The 19,280-nt window shown below is 42.2% G+C and overlaps 1 protein-coding gene across 1 annotated transcript in view; it reads left to right on the top strand.

Annotated features, from left to right (window-relative positions):
* Nucleotides 1–19,280, top strand: part of CD2BP2 (CD2 cytoplasmic tail binding protein 2) — a 1,650,073-nt gene that overhangs the window by 1,177,151 nt on the left and 453,642 nt on the right. Inside the window, exon 2 of the mRNA XM_044086686.1 lies at nucleotides 12,704–12,812. Within this exon, the coding sequence (XP_043942621.1) occupies nucleotides 12,744–12,812 (69 nt within the window). The 5' untranslated portion in view covers nucleotides 12,704–12,743. The remainder of the gene's footprint in view (nucleotides 1–12,703; nucleotides 12,813–19,280) is intronic.

Below are 19,280 nucleotides of genomic sequence, written 5' to 3'. Positions count from 1 at the left end.
AATATTTCTCAACATGTTTTAACATCTGATGAACAAGCATTGTTAAATAAAGGTCTTGGATGTATCCCTGGCTTTTTTGTTGACGAGAGTACTTTTGTTTCTGACATAATAGCATTTTGCAGAAAAATTCACCTCAAATTGTTTTTCGGACAACAGGATCAATTTCAAAGATCTTCTGAATTTAGATTTCATCAGTCCAACTTTAATCCACCCATGGATAAACATGTTGCGATCTTCCAACAAGCGGTTATCAAGGATCTACATTATCACTTGGGTTCTCATAACATTATTAAACATAACTTAACAAAAGCAGAACAGGCTCTCATTGATCTTAGGAATAATACCAATATTGTTATTCTTCCTGCTGATAAGGGTGGTTGTCATGGACTCCAATTATTATTGGGAAGAGGGAAATAGGCAGCTGTCTAACCCCCATCATTACATGAACATGCCCACTGACCCTACTCCTAACTTTAAAAATGAAATTGATAATTTTTTACAAGATGCAGTTGAGGAGGGTATTATTAGTGCTAGCACGAAACTACATTTAACAGTCAATGATCCTGCTAAACAATACCTTTATTTATTACCGAAAATTCATAAATCTTCTCATCAACCACCTGGTAGACCAATAGTTTCAGGGATTGGGTCCTTAACAGAACCCTTGTCAGTATTTCTTACAGACAAACTCAAACCACTTTTGCCCTTTATCAGAGCTAGACTCAAGGACACCACGGAATTTTTACAAATTGTTTCGGAATCCCAATTGGAACCACATTGGTTGATGTGCACCCTTGATGTGAAATCATTATACACTAGTATCCCACATTGGGCTGGATTGGCTGCAGTTGAATTTTGGTTGCATAAAACTAATATCTATAGCCCTGGTTTTAACACCGTATTAATTTGTATGGCGGAACATATACTCACAAAAAATGTTTTTTATTTTCAACACGACTGCTATTGGCAAATACTAGGTACAGCCATGGGGGCCTCCTTTGCCCCCATTTATGCTGACCTTTATATGGGATATGTGGAGGAGCATATTATCTATGATGAACTTCATAATTTATATTTGCCTGAAATTGACATTTGGAGAAGGTACTTGGATGACTGTTGGCTGGTTTGGAAAGGAGGTAGCCAATATTTGGATGAGTTTATAGAACATCTTAATGGAAATATATGGGGTGCTGAATTTACGGTTGATTACCATCAAAATGAAATTCATTTTCTTGACGTGCTTTTACAGCGCCTGTCTGATAACACATTAAGGACCACTGTATATCGTAAATTTCCAGAATATAACACCTTGCTACATGCCAACAGTCTCCATACTAAACATACAATCAATAGTATTCCCAAATCTCAGTTTTTACGCCTTAAGAGGGTTTGCTCGTCTCAACAGGACCTGACACAATACCACCAGGATTTAGCCAATAGATTTTTAGCTAGGGGATATGCTAAACAAAATGTTAGTTCTGCCATGCAGTGGTCTAGAAACCAGTCCAGGGACACATTATTACAATAGCAACCACATCACAAGCAGAATAATAATGACATTTTGAGGTTTGTTACAACATATGGCAGGAATACAGTGCACCTTATGGATATTGTGGACAAACATTGGAACATTTTAAAAACCAATTCACAATTGGAGGATTACCTTGGGGACAGGTGTTCATTCTCATATAGAAAAGGTAAGACTTTGGGGTCTCACTTTTCTTATTATAAAAAAAACTACATTTCAGCATGTCAGTTATCAACAAAAAACTCGTATGGGGATAAATTGGTTGGATCATACCCCTGTGGACATTGTACATTTTGTAAGTACATCTTCAAAACTAAAACTTTTACCAGTAGGAACACTGGACAACTCTACAATACACTGTTTTGGTAATTGCAGTACAGACTGGGTTGTTTACCTTGCGACCTGCACTTGTGAAACCTTTAATGTAGGCCAAACATCTAGACAATTTAGGGTTAGAATGTCTGAGCATTTGGGAGACATTAGGAATGCCCGGGCCACCAATGCATTATATAGACACACACTGACTCACCCAACTGCTAAATTTTCATTTACAGTTATAGATAATATTACAGGTAACAGATCTTGTAAAACGGGTTGGCATGATATACTTAATCGGAAAGAAAGGAAATGGATAGTGCAACTTGGGGTTCTTTTTCCCCCTGGGCTCAATGATAAATTGTAACTTTTCTTCTCTCTTTGCATTTTTGCCTCATACATTTGTAGGTCATATTATTTACTAATGGATATGTTTATTTTATCATCCATGTTATAGTAATTATTTAGGAATTTGCATGTTTATAGGATCACCTTGTTTTCATTCTTAAACAGGAAATGATGTCAAAGTTTATGATTGGAACAGGTATTTATTGCAAGGTCTTTTCCTGCTGCCTGTGATTATACTACTGATGAAAGCTACTTGCTGAAACCGGTCTAGTTCCAATAAATCATTGCTTCATTCATCCTAGGTGCTGGCTCCTTTTTTGTCCAATAAATCATTGCTTCATTCATCCTAGGTGCTGGCTCCTTTTTTGTCCAATAAATCATTGCTTCATTCATCCTAGGTGCTGGCTCCTTTTTTGTCCAATAAATCGTCGCTTCATTCATCCTAGGTGCTGGCTCCTTTTTTGTCCAATAAATCATTGCTTCATTCATCCTAGGTGCTGGCTCCTTTTTTGTCCAATAAATCATTGCTTCATTCATCCTAGGTGCTGGCTCCTTTTTTGTCCAATAAATCATCGCTTCATTCATCCTAGGTGCTGGCTCCTTTTTTGTCCAATAAATCATTGCTTCATTCATCCTAGGTGCTGAGTCCTTTTTTGTCCAATAAATCATTGCTTCATTCATCCTAGGTGCTGGCTCCTTTTTTGTCCAATAAATCATTGCTTCATTCATCCTAGGTGCTGGCTCCTTTTTTGTCCAATAAATCATTGCTTCATTCATCCTAGGTGCTGGCTCCTTTTTTGTCCAATAAATCATTGCTTCATTCATCCTAGGTGCTGGCTCCTTTTTTGTCCAATAAGTCATTGCTTCATTCATCCTAGGTGCTGGCTCCTTTTTTGTCCAATAAATCATTGCTTCATTCATCCTAGGTGCTGGCTCCTTTTTGTCCAATAAATCATTGCTTCATTCATCCTAGGTGCTGGCTCCTTTTTTGTCCAATAAATCATTGCTTCATTCATCCTAGGTGCTGGCTCCTTTTTTGTCCAATAAATCATCGCTTCATTCATCCTAGGTGCTGGCTCCTTTTTTGCCCAATAAATCATTGCTTCATTCATCCTAGGTGCTGGCTCCTTTTTTGTCCAATAAATCATTGCTTCATTCATCCTAGGTGCTGGCTCCTTTTTTGTCCAATAAATCATCGCTTCATTCATCCTAGGTGCTGGCTCCTTTTTTGTCCAATAAATCATCGCTTCATTCATCCTAGGTGCTGGCTCCTTTTTTGTCCAATAAATCATTGCTTCATTCATCCTAGGTGCTGGCTCCTTTTTTGTCCAATAAATCATTGCTTCATTCATCCTAGGTGCTGGCTCCTTTTTGTCCAATAAATCATTGCTTCATTCATCCTAGGTGCTGGCTCCTTTTTTGTCCAATAAATCATTGCTTCATTCATCCTAGGTGCTGGCTCCTTTTTGTCCAATAAATCATTGCTTCATTCATCCTAGGTGCTGGCTCCTTTTGTCCAATAAATCATTGCTTCATTCATCCTAGGTGCTGGCTCCTTTTTGTCCAATAAATCATTGCTTCATTCATCCTAGGTGCTGGCTCCTTTTTGTCCAATAAATCATTGCTTCATTCATCCTAGGTGCTGGCTCCTTTTTGTCCAATAAATCATTGCTTCATTCATCCTAGGTGCTGGCTCCTTTTTGTCCAATAAATCATTGCTTCATTCATCCTAGGTGCTGGCTCCTTTTTGTCCAATAAATCATTGCTTCATTCATCCTAGGTGCTGGCTCCTTTTTGTCCAATAAATCATTGCTTCATTCATCCTAGGTGCTGGCTCCTTTTGTCCAATAAATCATTGCTTCATTCATCCTAGGTGCTGGCTCCTTTTTGTCCAATAAATCATTGCTTCATTCATCCTAGGTGCTGGCTCCTTTTTGTCCAATAAATCATTGCTTCATTCATCCTAGGTGCTGGCTCCTTTTTGTCCAATAAATCATTGCTTCATTCATCCTAGGTGCTGGCTCCTTTTGTCCAATAAATCATTGCTTCATTCATCCTAGGTGCTGGCTCCTTTTTTGTCCAATAAATCATTGCTTCATTCATCCTAGGTGCTGGCTCCTTTTTTGTCCAATAAATCATTGCTTCATTCATCCTAGGTGCTGGCTCCTTTTTTGTCCAATAAATCATCGCTTCATTCATCCTAGGTGCTGGCTCCTTTTTTGTCCAATAAATCATTGCTTCATTCATCCTAGGTGCTGGCTCCTTTTTTGTCCAATAAATCATCGCTTCATTCATCCTAGGTGCTGGCTCCTTTTTTGTTTCATAAATGTTTGCTTGCCTTGCCCCTGCCGTACTTGCTAGCTGTTTCTGCCTTGATCTACTCTGTGATATGTCTGAGAAAGACTGGCCTTTTTTACTGTGTGATGTATGTAGTGAGGATCAGTCTTGACTTATCTTTTATTATATCTGACATGGGATCAGTCTGTGTTATATCTGACATGGGATCAGTCTTATTTGCTGATTATGTCCTGCATGGGATCAGTTTGTGTTTCTTTTTGTTATATCTGGAGGTGGGATCAGTTTGGCTTACCTTGTGCTTGGTCTGAGACAGGATCATCTGGGTCACCATCCAGTTTATCTGGCATAGGTTTAGCCTGGATAAATGTTTTGTTTGTCTATCATAGTTGATTTGTCTGGCATGGGTAAGGCCCGGGTCACTGTGGTATTAGTCTAGTATAATCTTCGTCTGGTTAGTGGTGTTGCAGGTCTGGTACAGGTTTGGCCTGAGTTGTCATGTGGTTAATGTGACAGAGGCTCAGCCTGGATCACTGGTTTGTTTGGCGTAGGCTTACCCTGTGTGGTTGTTTGCCTGGGTTAATGTGGTTACAGGCTAAGCCTAGGTTGCAGTATCCAGCCTGGATCAGTGTTGTGTGATTGGCCTGGGTGGCTATGTAGTTTGCCTGTCACAGGCTTAGCCTGGATCACTGTGTGGTTTGTCTGGCAAAGGCTTAACCTGTGTTACTGTTTAACTGGCAGAGGTTTAGCCTGGGTCACTGTGTTAGCATGTCACAGACTTTGGCATCATTGTAGTGCATTTCTTGTGGCACTGATTCATCCTAGCTTGCTGTATGATACAGCTGACACATTGGCTCAGCCTTTGGTCACTATTGAACTGTTCTGGCACAGGCTCAGCTTAGTTTATATTTTGTTGTGTCAGGAAATGCCTGGTATTGGCTATTGTACAAAATATCTTGCACGGGCTTGGCCCGAGTTACAGCGTGATGTGTATGAGACTAAACCTTGGCTACTGTTTGGAATGCCTGGGACTGATTCAGCCTTGATTGCTTGTATTGTAAAATGTCTGGATCAGCCTTAGGTTTGGCTACTGTGGAATGTCTTAGACAGGGTTTGCCTGACTACTTGTGCATGTTTCACCTGAATTGTTGTTTGTTGTGTTGGTGCGAGCTTTGCATGAATTAGTGATAATGTTTGCATTACTGCACACAATGTATTGTAGAATAGCAAAGAGAAACTGACATTGTGTTGTCTGCAGAGTTAATGTATTGGTGGAAATTTTAGGTTTAGTTGTACAATATACAAGAAGGCTGTGGAGTAAGGTAATGTTACAGTTTCATGATGTGGTCATCATAGAGTACATGGAACTGTATCATTCCTTGATTCATCAGTAGTTTTAGGGTATCACATGTGGCAGCGTGCTATATTTGAGAAATGGATAGGTAATACTCCTATATATCTGTGGCTTGATTTCAGTACTCCATGTCGGTGGCTGGCTGGATCTGGGTTACACAGTTGTGCATCATGGTATGGCTGCACCTGTGCTACAACACTGCATGCCATTGTATGGTTGCACCTGTGCTACAACACTGCATACCATTGTATGGTTGCACCTGTGTTACAGTTCTGCATGCCATTGTATGTTTACACCGTTGATACATCTCTGCATGCCACTGTTTGGCTGTGTGTGAGTTACAGAGCTGCTGCCACTTTGGCTGCGTTTACCTGGATTTCAGTTCTGTATGTCAGTGTTTGGTTATGCCTGGGTTGCAGAGCTGCTGTTTTGTCTGACCTATACTAAAGGGGTGGCGTAAGCCACAAAACTATGGGCTAGGCTTATAAATGCCCTCGGGCAGATAGCCTAGTATGAACCTATGAACCTATACCTGGGTTTGAATCCTGTATGTTGTGTGAGTTACAGTGTTCTCTTTCAGTGTTTGGTTATGCCTGGGTTGCAGGTTGACTACACCTTGGTTGTAACATTGTATCACTGTGTGCCTTTCTTTGGTGACCCATGCATTACAGTTGTCTATGTCAGTGCTTTGGTGCATTTGGCTTGCAGTACTCTCTGCTAGCAGTCAGTTATGCTGGGTAAAAAGTTTGTAAAGCTATACCTGCAGTTACAGTTCTGTATGTCAGTCTGTGGCTTCATTTGGGGTACAGAACTGTGAATTACTGATTGGCTAAACCTTTGTTAACAGTGCTGTATGTCAGTGGCCATATCTCATGTACAGCTTTGAGTACCATTGGCTTGGCTGCACCTGACTTTCTGAGCTGTATGCCAGTGTTTAACCATTTGTGCTACTTTCAGTGTATGGTTATATCTGTATTATATTGCTGATTGTCACTGTATGGGTACACCTGTGTTATAGCACTGTATTTTCATGCGTGTCCCCATCTGTTTTTTTCACTTTGCTTTAGTGTTTGGCTACACATCTAAGTTATGGAACTGATGACAACATCTGGTTACATCTAGGTTACAGAGCTGTACATCAGTGACTGGCTACAGAGCTGCATGTTGGTGACTGGTTACAGTGCCTTATGTTAGTGCCTGGTTACACTTAAGTTATGGCAGTGCAGGTCAGTGCTTTGTATACCCAGGATACAGTGCTGTTTGTCTGTGTATACATGCACCTTGGTTGTGCACCGTATGCCCGAGGATACGCACACAACTGGGCTGTAGAGTTGTGTATTAGCAGGTTTTTACACCTGAGTATGTTGGTGTTTCACTACACTGCATTACACTGCTGTGTGTTGGTGTTTGGCTAAATCTGGGTTACTAACCTGTTTGTGTTTGCTTACACTTGGTCAGAGTGCTGTATATTTGCTGGCTACCCCTGAGTTTCAGTATTGTATATCTTGTTTCATTGCACCTCTATTGCAGTGCTTTGTCAGTTTTTGGAAACACCTTGTTTACTGACCGATTTTTCAGAGTTTTAATACACTTCAGTTATAATGCTGTATATTAGCTGCCTACATCTGGGTTACAGCTGTGTATCAGAACGGTCAGCTACATCCAAATTGCAGTTCTGTGTTGATATTTTGGCCCACCTACATTGTAATGTTGTATGACAGTGTATAGCTACATTTCTTTCATCTGTTTACAACGATGTATGTTAATGGCTGATTATGCTCAACTTGCAGTATTTTATGTCATTGTTTATGCATGGGTTACTGCATTGTTTGTCATTACCTAGACATTACCTAGACATGGTGGGTTGCACTATTGGATTGTACCCGTCTTGCAGCCCTGGTATATATTTGTGATGTTCACATTTACAGTCTTGTTACTCCGATTGTTACAGATGTAATCCTCAGGATTTCAACAAGCACTCTCTGTCTGCACCTAGATTACACAGTTATGGGTCAGTAGCAAGGATACAGTTTACTGTATGTCAGTGAGTAGATGTGCCACAGCAGTCTGTGTGCTAGTAATTTGGATATAGCTGTGGTATAGCAGTCCTTTTGTTTGTGGCTAGTTATGGCTGTGGAACAGGGATGTACAAGTTAGTGGCTGGTTATAGCTGGGGATAGCCCTCTGTTTCAATGTCTCGCTATGGCAGAGGTGTAACACTCTGTGTTTCAATATGGCAGTGGCACAGAGCTGTGAAAAAGTGGCTGATTATGACTTGAGTACCGCGCTCCTGTATGTCAGTGGCTGGGGTACAGCATTGAGTATGTCGTGAGTGGTTCTGGCTAAGGTACAGTGCTGTGTGTCAGTGGTTGGTTATGGCTGGGCTACAGTTCATTGTGTCAGCTGTTGGTGTGGCTGGGCTACGGTGCTGTGTGTCGAGGTTGGTTGTGGCTGGTCTATCGTGCTGTGTGTCAAGAGGTTGGTTGTGGCTAGGCTATGGTGCTGTGTGCCAGTATTTGGTTATGGCTGGGCTATGGTGCTGTGTGCCAGCAGTTGGTTATGGCTGGGCTATGGTGCTGTGTGTATTAGTGGCTGTTAGCTGAGGTACTGTGTGTGTGTGTGTGTGTGTGTGTGTGTGTGTGTGTGTGTGTGTGTGTGTGTGTAGTTTGTTATAGTGGGGGTACACCACTTTGAGAGTGGCTGGGTTTCAGTGCTGTGTGCATTACTGGTTGGCTATGCTTAGGGTATAGTGCATTGTTGTTTGTGTGTGTGTCAGTGTCTGATTATTGTTGGGGTACAGACCTCTGTGTGTCACTGGTTGGTTATGGCTGGGGGGTATAGCTGTCTCTATGCGTGTTGCTGTCCAGTTATGTCTGGGGGCACAGCCCTCTGTGTGTCACTGGCAAGCTATGGCTGGAGGTTATAGCCTTCTGTGTGTCACTGGCTAGCAATGGCTGGGGTACAGTCTTCTGTTTGTTAGTGGGTTTTTATGCTGGAGTACATACAGTCCTTTGGGTGTCAGTAGTTGCTTATGGCTCAGGTACAATTCTGTGTGTAAGTGGTTGGTTATGGCTGGGGTGTAGCACTGTGTGTAAGCAGTTGGTTATGGCAGGGGTACAGTGCTGTGTGCCAGTGGTTGGTTATGGCTGGGTGTGCTGTGTATAAGTGAGTGGCCAGTTATTGCTTGTGTACAGAGTTCTCTACATCATGGGATGGTTACAGTGCTGTATGGGGGCAGCTGGTTACACCTTTGTTGAGGAGCTGTATTCTGTGCTACATCTGTGGCTGATTACTCTATATTGTTTCACAGCTCTGTCTGTCTACCTTTCTTTACTTTTTCATTGTAATTTGATCCTGTATACTGTAGTCAAATTCACAGCCTGATTTGTTGTTCCTGTAATTAAGTGTTGTTGAAGAAAACTGCTCCATTATTGGTAATCATACCTGTGGCATTTTGTTTCATTGCATTTGAGTATTATTGGTCATTCTGCCTTGCTGCGGTGTTCTAAGAGTTGTTCTCCCAGGTGCCCGCATCCTCCACACAATTGAGCTGTCTTCACATTTCATTTATCAACTTATTTTTTGTCAGGTGTAAATAGGGCAGGAAAAGTCATTTTTGCCTTTTCCAAATAATTTATGATTATGTCAAAATGACTAATGTTAAATAATTAACTAAAATGTAAAATGAGTAGATATGTAAGGGTGATGTACAAAATATTGGTTAAAACATGGTTATTTAGAGAGAGAGAGAGAGAGAGAGTGTGTGTGTGTGTGTGTGTGTGTGTGTGTGTGTGTGTGTGTGTGTGTGTGTGTGTGTGTGTGTGTGTGTGTGTGTATCTGTTGAGCATGTTGTTAAGCAGCAACTGGTGAGAGAGAGTCCCTGATGTGCCATGCTGAAGAATTTAGTACATAAGAAACAATGATTTAGAATTGTACAACCCTTCCATGTCCCCCAGCTATCATGCTTTGTGTACCCCTCGGTGACCATTGACCTACTTTGTCACTTTTAGAGATGACAAACTCCAAACTTACCTGTATGGCTCAGAGCTGTCGACCAAAACCACTGCCATGTGTTGATGGGTTTTCCAATCGTTTTGGTGATTTCATAGAAAGCCTGTCTGCTGTTGTGGTGACACTTTTGATTTTCCCAGACCATGTAGTAATTTTCCTGCTTTTATTTTCTTTCCCGGTGCGTTTTTGCTGCTTCTTTTTTTTTTTTTTTAGCTCAGCTGAAGTTCATTTTGGTGTGGGTTGACTCTGTTCCTGTATTTACTTTTGATCCCCTAGGAGGTTGCCGGAGTTTTTGTCCAGACTCCCCCATTTAAAATGACCAACTCAAAGTGTTTTTCCTCCTGGTTAGGTTTTAATGCAGACTGAGGCCTGACTCTGCATAGCATTAATGATATTGTAACTGCAGTACAAATGCTTCTGGTACTGTGTGGCGTATTCCCTGCACAGTTGTGACGGTTTTTCTGCCATGTTAAGTTTCCTTTCTTTCTTTTCTTCCTCAGAGCCAGAGTCAGAGACCTTGTTTTTTTGTAAATTTCTTATGCAAAATGTAAATATATATAGCCTTTTTGTCTTGCTCATGTTTTATCTTATCTTGCATGTAAATCCAGTGCTTTAGTATATCTGATGATGTATTTGGTTGTGGAGCTTTTCTCCCTGAGCCTTTGCTGAAAATGGGTTTTTGACCCAGTCAGACTTTCTTGGTTACCAAATGTTAAATAAATAAATTGAAAAGGAGTTTGAAAATCACATTTGTCTAACTGTATTGCCATTCCCAACCACACAGTGCACTTCGTTGTTACTCTAGGTACTGCGATCAATCTCCTGTAGTGACCCTTTCATTTACCGCCACATTGTATGTGTTCAGCTCACTGCTGGTACTGCGATCCATCTGCTGTAGTGACCCTTTCATTTACTGCCACATTGTATGTGTTCAGCTCACTGCTGGTACTGCGATCCATCTGCTGTAGTGACCCTTTCATTTACTGCCACATTGTATATGTTCAGCTCACTGCTGGCACTGGTCAGGGTTTCCTGGTACTGTGATCCATCTCCTGTAGTGACCCTTTCATTTACTGCCACATTGTATATGTTCAACTCACTGCTGGCATTGGTCAGGATTTCCTGATACTGTGATCCATCTCCTGTAGTGACCCTTTCATTTACAGCCACTTTGTATATGTTCAGCTCACTGCTGGCATTGGTCAGGATTTCCTGGTACTGTGATCCATCTCCTGTAGTGACCCTTTCATTTACAGCCACATTGTACATGTTCAGCTCACTGCTGGCATTGGTCAGGATTTCCTAGTACTGTGATCCATCTCCTGTAGTGACGCTTTCATTTACAGCCACATTGTACGTGTTCAGCTCACTGCTGGCATTGGTCAGGATTTCCTAGTACTGTGATCCATCTCCTGTAGTGACGCTTTCATTTACAGCCACATTGTATATGTTCAGCTCACTGCTGGCATTGGTCAGGATTTCCTAGTACTGTGATCCATCTCCTGTAGTGACTCTTTCATTTATCTCCACATTGTACGTGTTCAGCTCACTGCTGGCATTGGTCAGGATTTCTTGCTTCTGTGATCTATCTTCTGTAGTGATTCTTTCATTTGCGGTTACATTTAATGTGGGTTTACATTTTCTGGCCAAGCACCTTTTCATCTTTGTAGTATTCTTAGCAGTTTAGAAAGTATCAGGTCTGTATGTCTCTTGTTGAGAGCAAAACATGTTAGGTCATCTGAATCAGTCAGTAAAGACTTGTTAAGGGTTATTGTGCATTCAAAACCTATTGAATTGGAACACTTCCATAATGTTAAGGGATCCATTCATCCACAACACCCTTTTCCCATTTTTGCACATGGGGTTGGGGTGTCACTTCAGCAGTGATTGTCATCTAGAGCCAGGGTTCACACCTGGTGGCTAGTCCTGCCATGGTTGTCCTTCCATACTACACACGGACATGCACACTCAAACCTATGGCCAATTTAGAATGTCCATTTCACCTATTGTATGTCTTTGGAATGTGGGAGGAAACTAGAGCACTTATAGCAAACCCATGCAAACACACAGAGGACATGCAGATTCCACACAGAAGGCATCCCAACCAAGAATCGAACCAGGAAACTCTTGCTGTGAGAAGACAATGCTGCCCACTTTGCAGAGATGATTTTGCTTATTTCCCACAATGCATCATCATTAAGGAAGGTTCATTTTTTTTTTCCAGGTGGCACTCCTGGGTTGTTTTGGTTAAATTTTTTTTCTGAGATGGCACTCTGTTACTCCTGGTTGTCTGGTTTTGCGTGCTATACATGGGTTTATTTCTAGTTAAATGTTACTTCTCCTGATGCCTTCAGCCTTTGTTTTTTTCAAATTGTTGACTGACTTTTACCCTTTTTGTCTAGGTGTGTGTGTGTGTGTGTGTGTGTGTGTGTGTGTGTGTGTGTGTGTGTGTGTGTGTGTGTGTGTGTGTGTATAGAGATCCCATGCATAAATAAGTTTGACATATTGTTCTGTAATTGTGACCGCACCCAAGCCTCTTCAGTGGTATTAATATATATACTTTTTTATTCATTATACTACAAATATGAGTACATGTTGTTTCTTGTCTTCTGGAGTACATTTGTTTCTGTAACAATGGTTTTGATGTTTTTTTAATCATTATATTTCTAAAGTGTAATTAATTACAGTATGGCCTGCATTATCTTTGTACTACCAGCATCCTTGAAATGTAAGTAAAACATTTTTGCTGTTATTCGAGTAAATAAAAAGTAACAAATAAATATTAAAATAAGAATAAGGTACACTGTGTTGTATCATCACATGATTGTTTGGTTTTCTTATCCCCCCAACAGGCGTCCTGCTGGAGAGACTAGTTTTTGTATCACTGTCAGAATGTCAAAGCGGAAAGTTGTGTTCAGAGATATAGACGGTGAAGAGGTAGATCTGACACCTGTTAAAAAAGTAAGTAGTGATTGTCTGCTGTTGGTATAAATTATCTTCCATTGTGTGCTAAACTTTAAAAACAAAATAATGATGTCAGACAGGAAACGTCTGTCATCTTTTAAAGTAGCAAGAAAAAATTTAATAGTGTTAACTGTAAGCAGTCACCTGGCCTCGAGGAGGTGGTCATATTTATGTGATGTTGGCGATAAAAGTCTTCACATTCTCCTAAACACAAGATCAACATTGCCTGTACTTATTTTATACCCCCATTACCTGAGATAGATGTAGTGTTTTATCACATTCATACAGACTATACTACAGTGTAACAGCAGTACTATAATGTCCTGTTCGTTCGTCACTCCCACAGTCACACACATGCAGTACCATATCACAGTACTGATACCCGTTAATACACTACTAACACTGTGTCACATTTTTTACTTCTGATCTGTATAGTCGCACACTATTACACAGGACTGGGAGTGTAGTTTCACACTCCCTGCTAAATACTAGTGTGGCACACTGTCCTCTAGGACATTACTATTGAAGTATCTCATTCTCTGTTAACGGCCGGTATCAGACACGCAGTGCTTCACAATGCTGGTTGTGTACTGTCACATTTCTAGCTAATTACTACTGTCACACACACGCACAGGGCAGCATAGTAGTATTGTAGTATGTTCCTTAACTATCACTCACTTATACACACACACACACACACACACACACACACACACACACACACACACACAAAAAACAGTGGTAGTGCAGTAACATACACCAGATGTCTGAATCTGCAGTTCTCTCGTACTGAGCAGGATTATTGTCGCAACAACACATCATCAATAGGGTAAAACTAACCTGTCGCATGACGGTCTAAACCCAGCTGACATTCCCTATTACTGGGTGAACAATCCAATTCTTGGTGAATTCTGCTTCACAATGATAGGGAGAGTCGACATTGAAGGATCAGAAAGAGACATCACTATGAAAGCTTGGCTGCTGCAACACAGTTATCCCTGTGGTAACTTACCTACTGCTTAAAACTCAAAAAGCCAGAAGGATCGTGAGGCCCCGCTTTCATGGACTGTATTCATACTGAAAATCAAGTCAGCTTTTGCCCTTCTGCTCCACAGGAGGTGTCTGTCCTCCCTGAGCTCGCCTTAGGACACCTGGGTTACTCTTTTGACAGGTGTACTAACCCATTCAAACACATCACCTGACACTGTCCCCTGAGTTGGTCGCACCCAGGCACCTGGAGCCAGAACCTAGCTCATCCTCTGCTAACTGCCGGTGCCGCGCACAAAGTGCTTAACAGTGCTAGTTATGTGCTGCCACATTGGGAGGCAAACTTCTCACTCACAAACAAGGCTGTCAAAATCACACAACTTCCTTCACACATATTGCTGACCACACACAGACCTCCTTATGCTGAGGTACTTAAAAGGAATCTTTCCAAACTACAGAGACCTCCCAAGCAATCAAACTGCAACACCTACCCTCAGCATTCACTAAAACATACACCTAAAGCAACACCTAACACCACACCCAATGATCCCCCAAGAACAAAGCTCATAAGGCAAGCAAACACTTTACTTACAAATTGCTCCTTTTAAAATTCTACTGTGATATTTTATTAATTTTTCTCTGTCTATATTTGCAGCTGTTTTTTCCACATTGAGAATGAAGCTTTGTAATTTCGTTCGGCTACACTGCTGTGTAGATATTCATCGTGTTACAATGCTGCAGTCATTACACTTGGGTTATCCTGCCATCAGGCGGTTCCCCAGTCGGCCTGAGTTCCAAAGTCTTGGTCCGGCATTGGTTGCTGTCGCCTTCTCCCTGACGTCAGTGCGACAGGGGTATATAAGATGCAGCCGACGCCATTTTCTTCAGTCTTTCTTGCCGCGCGGTGCCTGAAGCAAAAGCAGTTTGCAAGTGCCGGTCGTCCGTCTCCTGAGATTTTCATTCCGAATCCAGAACCGAAGTCTTCTACAAAGCTAAGTACCCTGTTGGGGAAACTTTTTCTTGCCTCAGACCGATGTCAGTAAAAGTTAATAACTGTATTTCTTGTGGGAAGCAAATACCTCATAAGGATATCCATTCCTATTGTATCCCATGCCTAGGCCCAGACCACGACGTCTCTAGTTGTCGGTTTTGTGCTAGGTTTAACAAGCACACTATTAAACGTCGGTTTGATTTTGCCCAACATTATTTTGGCAGAAAATTCAATTATACTATGCCGTCGGAACTTCCGACTACCGGAATACACAAAAAGCACAAAGACAAGGATAGGCATCGAAGGCCTAAAACTGACGACGAAGCCTCTTCTAGGCCTGTCGCCAGTTCTCCAGTTTTCAGTGAGGTGTCTTCGCAGCCCCTGACGACTGCTTCTGTAGAACCACAGGCCACCTCTGACTCCCACGTGGAGATGGCTGGGCCTTCGGACGCACAAGTTATTCAACCTACCGAGAGTAACCTTTCAGAGGGATTCGGAGTAGCTGAGCAACCCACAGCTTCAGAGGGTGTCTTCAGACCTACTCAATTAAGCATTAAACCCTCAGCTAAGTCTAAGCCTCCTTTAAAATCAAAGAAACAAATACAGCATTCTCCAGGACAGGCTTCCATGCCTAAGAAACAAATGCTCAAAATGGCCGAAGACCTAATCACTCTGATCAGGGGGTCCCATCCCCCGCCTGATAAAAGGCCTAGACAGGATGCAGACTATGACTCATTCGACCAGGTGTCCATCTCTTCTGATTCATCCTCAGACCTAGGATACTCTTTACCCCCTTATGAGGATTCTGATGCTGAGGAATCAATTCCATCAGCCTCACCGCCTGAGGACTACTCCTTTGGGAAAACCCTACATACCATGAGAGACCATTTCCACTGGGAAGGCCAGGATTACTCAGAATCCAAGAAAAGGCTCAGAGACTTCCTTTTATTACCTCAACACAGACCCCTTGCTATTCCGCCAGTGTGGATATTGTGGATGATGTGTATACTGAATGCAGCTTAAATCCTGATTCCTTACCTCCAGCCCCTGTTAAACCTGACAGAAATTAGAGTCTGTGACTCACATAAATTTCTGTATAAAAGCCCTGTAGCTGACCCTGAAACTATTTCTCAGGGACCCAAAGGAGTTAAGCTCTCATCAGCCAAGAATCCAGTTCCCTCTGACAGAGATTCCAGAGCATTAGACAGATGGGGAAAGAAAGTATATACGTCTGCAACTTTAGCAATGAGAGCCTTAAATTGCCAGTTTCACATGCTAAAATATCAGCAATTTTTACTGTCTCAGTTAAAACAGAAAATGCTTCCAGAATCAGATCCTCCTAATTTTAAAGAAATGCAGGATTTATTGCTTGCAGCTGAACAAGTGGGAAAGCATACTTTGCAATGTGGTTTTGATTCTCTAGAGGCCTCCTGCAGGGCCACTGTTACAGGCTCTGTCATTAGGAGACATGCTTGGTTAAAAGAACATACGTTACCAGATCATGTTAAAGCAAAATTATTGGATGCACCTTTGCAGCAGGATGTGTTATTTGGAGTTAAGGCAGAAGAGGTATTAAAGAAAATGGAGGATGAGGCAAAATCTATGCAAACGGTGAAGGATTTCTTACAGGTTCAGCCTCCTCGATTTAGCAGAAACTGGCCAACTAAGAATTGGTCCTTTCCAATTACAGACAGACCTCAAAGGGGAAGATACAGACGTCCAAGAGGTAGAGGTCAAACACAAAGTCCTTATAGGCCTCGACAATGGGTTGCATCAGGCCAGGAAGAAGGGGAAGACAGGCCCCAACCATATAAAAAGCAGCTCCAATGACTTCCCACTACAGCTGCCAAACAAATCCCTCTTGGCAGCCCCCTTGTGAGGAAAACTGGCACTCTTCTACCACAATTGGCAAATGATCACCAAAGACAAATGGGTTCTCAACATTGCATTTCAAGGTTACAGGTTCTACTTTCACACTCTGCGAAGGTTAAAAGGAATGCCAAATCTGCCACCAAATCAATGGGCAGAGGCTCAAAAACAAATTACAGCACTCCTGGATATGAGAGCTATTTAAAAGGTACCATCACAGGAGCAAGGACAAGGATTTTACTCAAGACTCTTTCTGGTACCCAGAAAGGACAAAGCCTGGAGGCCCATTCTGGATCTTTCTTCTCTAAACACTTATTGGATGTTCCGAAATTCAAAATGTTGACATTACAGCAGCTTCTTCCCGTGCTGGGCAAGAAAGCTTGGCTCGTGACTTTGGACCTCGAGGAGGCATACCTGCATGTCCCTATCAGACAAAACTGCAGAAGATACCTCATATTCATAGCTGGTTCAATGCACTACCAATTCTCTGCACTGCCCTTTGGCTTATCTACTGCGCCCAGGGTCTTCACAAAGTGCCTGGCACCAGTAATTGCATTTTGCAGACAGAAAGGAATTCAAATTTATCCGTACCTGGACGACTGCCTGATTCAAGCAGAGAGCAAGGACATTATTCTAAAGCATCTGGCATTTGTAAAAAAGTTACTAAGTTGCCTGGGGTGCACAGTAAACAAAACAAAATCAAAACTAGTGCCCTGACAAGAGATTATATTCCTGGGTGCCAGCTTGAACACAACGGCCCAGATGGCTTCTCACGCCAGACAAGCAAAGACAGCTGACTCAATACTTTCAATTGATGGCAACAAAGACCCAACTCCCTGCAAGAAAAATTCTGCAGGCCTTGGGTTACATGGCATCCTGCATACTACTAATTCCATATGCCAAACTGCATATGAGGAAACTACAATGGTACCTAAAGAATGTATGGTCTCAACACTGATAAAGTTTGGAAACCGTTATACCACTAATCCCTTGCCTTCAACAGGAGTTTCAATGGTGGGCTCAAGCTTGTCACCTCAACAAGGGACAGCCTTTTATACAACCCACAGCCAGGCAAACACTGACAACAGATGCATCGTATTATGCCTGGGGAGCACACATGGCAGGCAAATGTATTCAGGGTACGTGGCCCGCAGAACAAAGGCATCTTCACATCAATCAAAAAGAGATGCTAGCTGTACAAAAGGCCCTTATAGCTTTCAAGGACCTGCTGCATCCTGGACACCTACTGATAAAGACAGACAACACCACAGTTATGTGGTACATAAACAAGCAAGGGGGCACTCACTCCTGCCCCCTGTGCAGGCAAGCCATGACCTTGTGGAACACAGCTATAAACCTTCAAGTTCATCTGCAAGCACAGTTCCTGCCAGGAGAGAAAAACACACTGGCAGACTTAAGCAGAAACATCATGGATCCCCACGAATGGGAATTGAATCCACAAATATTCAGAATGATAACACAGAAATGGTGGAGCCCGGACATAGATCTGTTTGCATCCCCAATAAACTGCCAGCTACAAAAATTCTGCACAAGGAGTTACCATCCACAAGCATGGAAAGTGGATGCCCTCTCATTCAGCTGGGAGAACCTACAAGTATACGCTTTCCCAGCATTACCTCTCCTGCCAAAGGTACTAGGTACTCATAAAAGCCAGGCAAGAAGTGCCAAAGATGATCCTGATAGCACCAGACTGGCCACGCCAGCGCTGGTACCCAATCTTAAGGAGCTTAGCACAAGAACCACCCTGGATTTTGCCTCAAATCCCACATCTGCTGGCTCAGCACAACAATCAAATACTACACAACCAGCTAAAGACCTTAAACCTAGCTGCATGGAAGATTCCTTAGTCAAGCAAACAATGCCTCTCTCCAAAGCTGTTATGGATGTCATTCTGGAGGCCAGAAGGCCAAGTACCAGGAAAGCCTATTCAGATAAATGGAAGAGATTCTGTGCCTGGAACCAAGCTCACAGCCTTGACCCTCTTGTCCCAAACATTCCTCAGATACTGCAATACTTGACTGCGATGCTGGACAAAGGCCTCTCCTTCTCATCCATCAAGATCCACGCCTCTGCCATCTCTGCTCATTACAACATGGACCCACCAATTTTCTCTAATCCTCTGTTAAAACAGTACCTCAGAGGGGCTAAAAACATAAGACGGCCCCGTAGAGCACCTACTCCAACTTGGGACCTCAACTTTGTTTTGGAAAAACTAATTTTACCTCTTTTTTGAGCCAGCTAACAGCAGAATTAAAATATAACTCTTGGAAAACTGCTCTGCTCCTGGCAATAACATCAGCATGAAGAGTTTCAGAATTACAGGCACTAATGGCAGTGGAACCTTTCCTCATTTTCCACCAGGACAGGGTGTCTTTAAGAACTAACCCTACATTTATGCCAAAGGTGGTATCCAGTGTGGCTCTAAACCAAGCTATTCATCTGCCAACATTTTATCCTAAACCACAGAATAAAGGGGAGAGACTACTGCACTCTTTGGACATTCACAGGCAGTTACGCTTCTACTTGGACAAAACCAAAGCTTTCAGAAAATCTGAGCAATTATTGGTAGCATATGCTGCAGGAGCCCAGGGAAAAGC

This window comes from Protopterus annectens, chromosome 10.part0 (assembly GCF_019279795.1).
Source record: "Protopterus annectens isolate FY-2018-M chromosome 10.part0, PAN1.0, whole genome shotgun sequence".
NCBI lineage: Eukaryota > Metazoa > Chordata > Ceratodontiformes > Protopteridae > Protopterus > Protopterus annectens.
The sequence above is the reverse complement of the archived record's forward strand: the minus strand, read 5'-3'. Positions and strand labels throughout refer to the sequence as shown.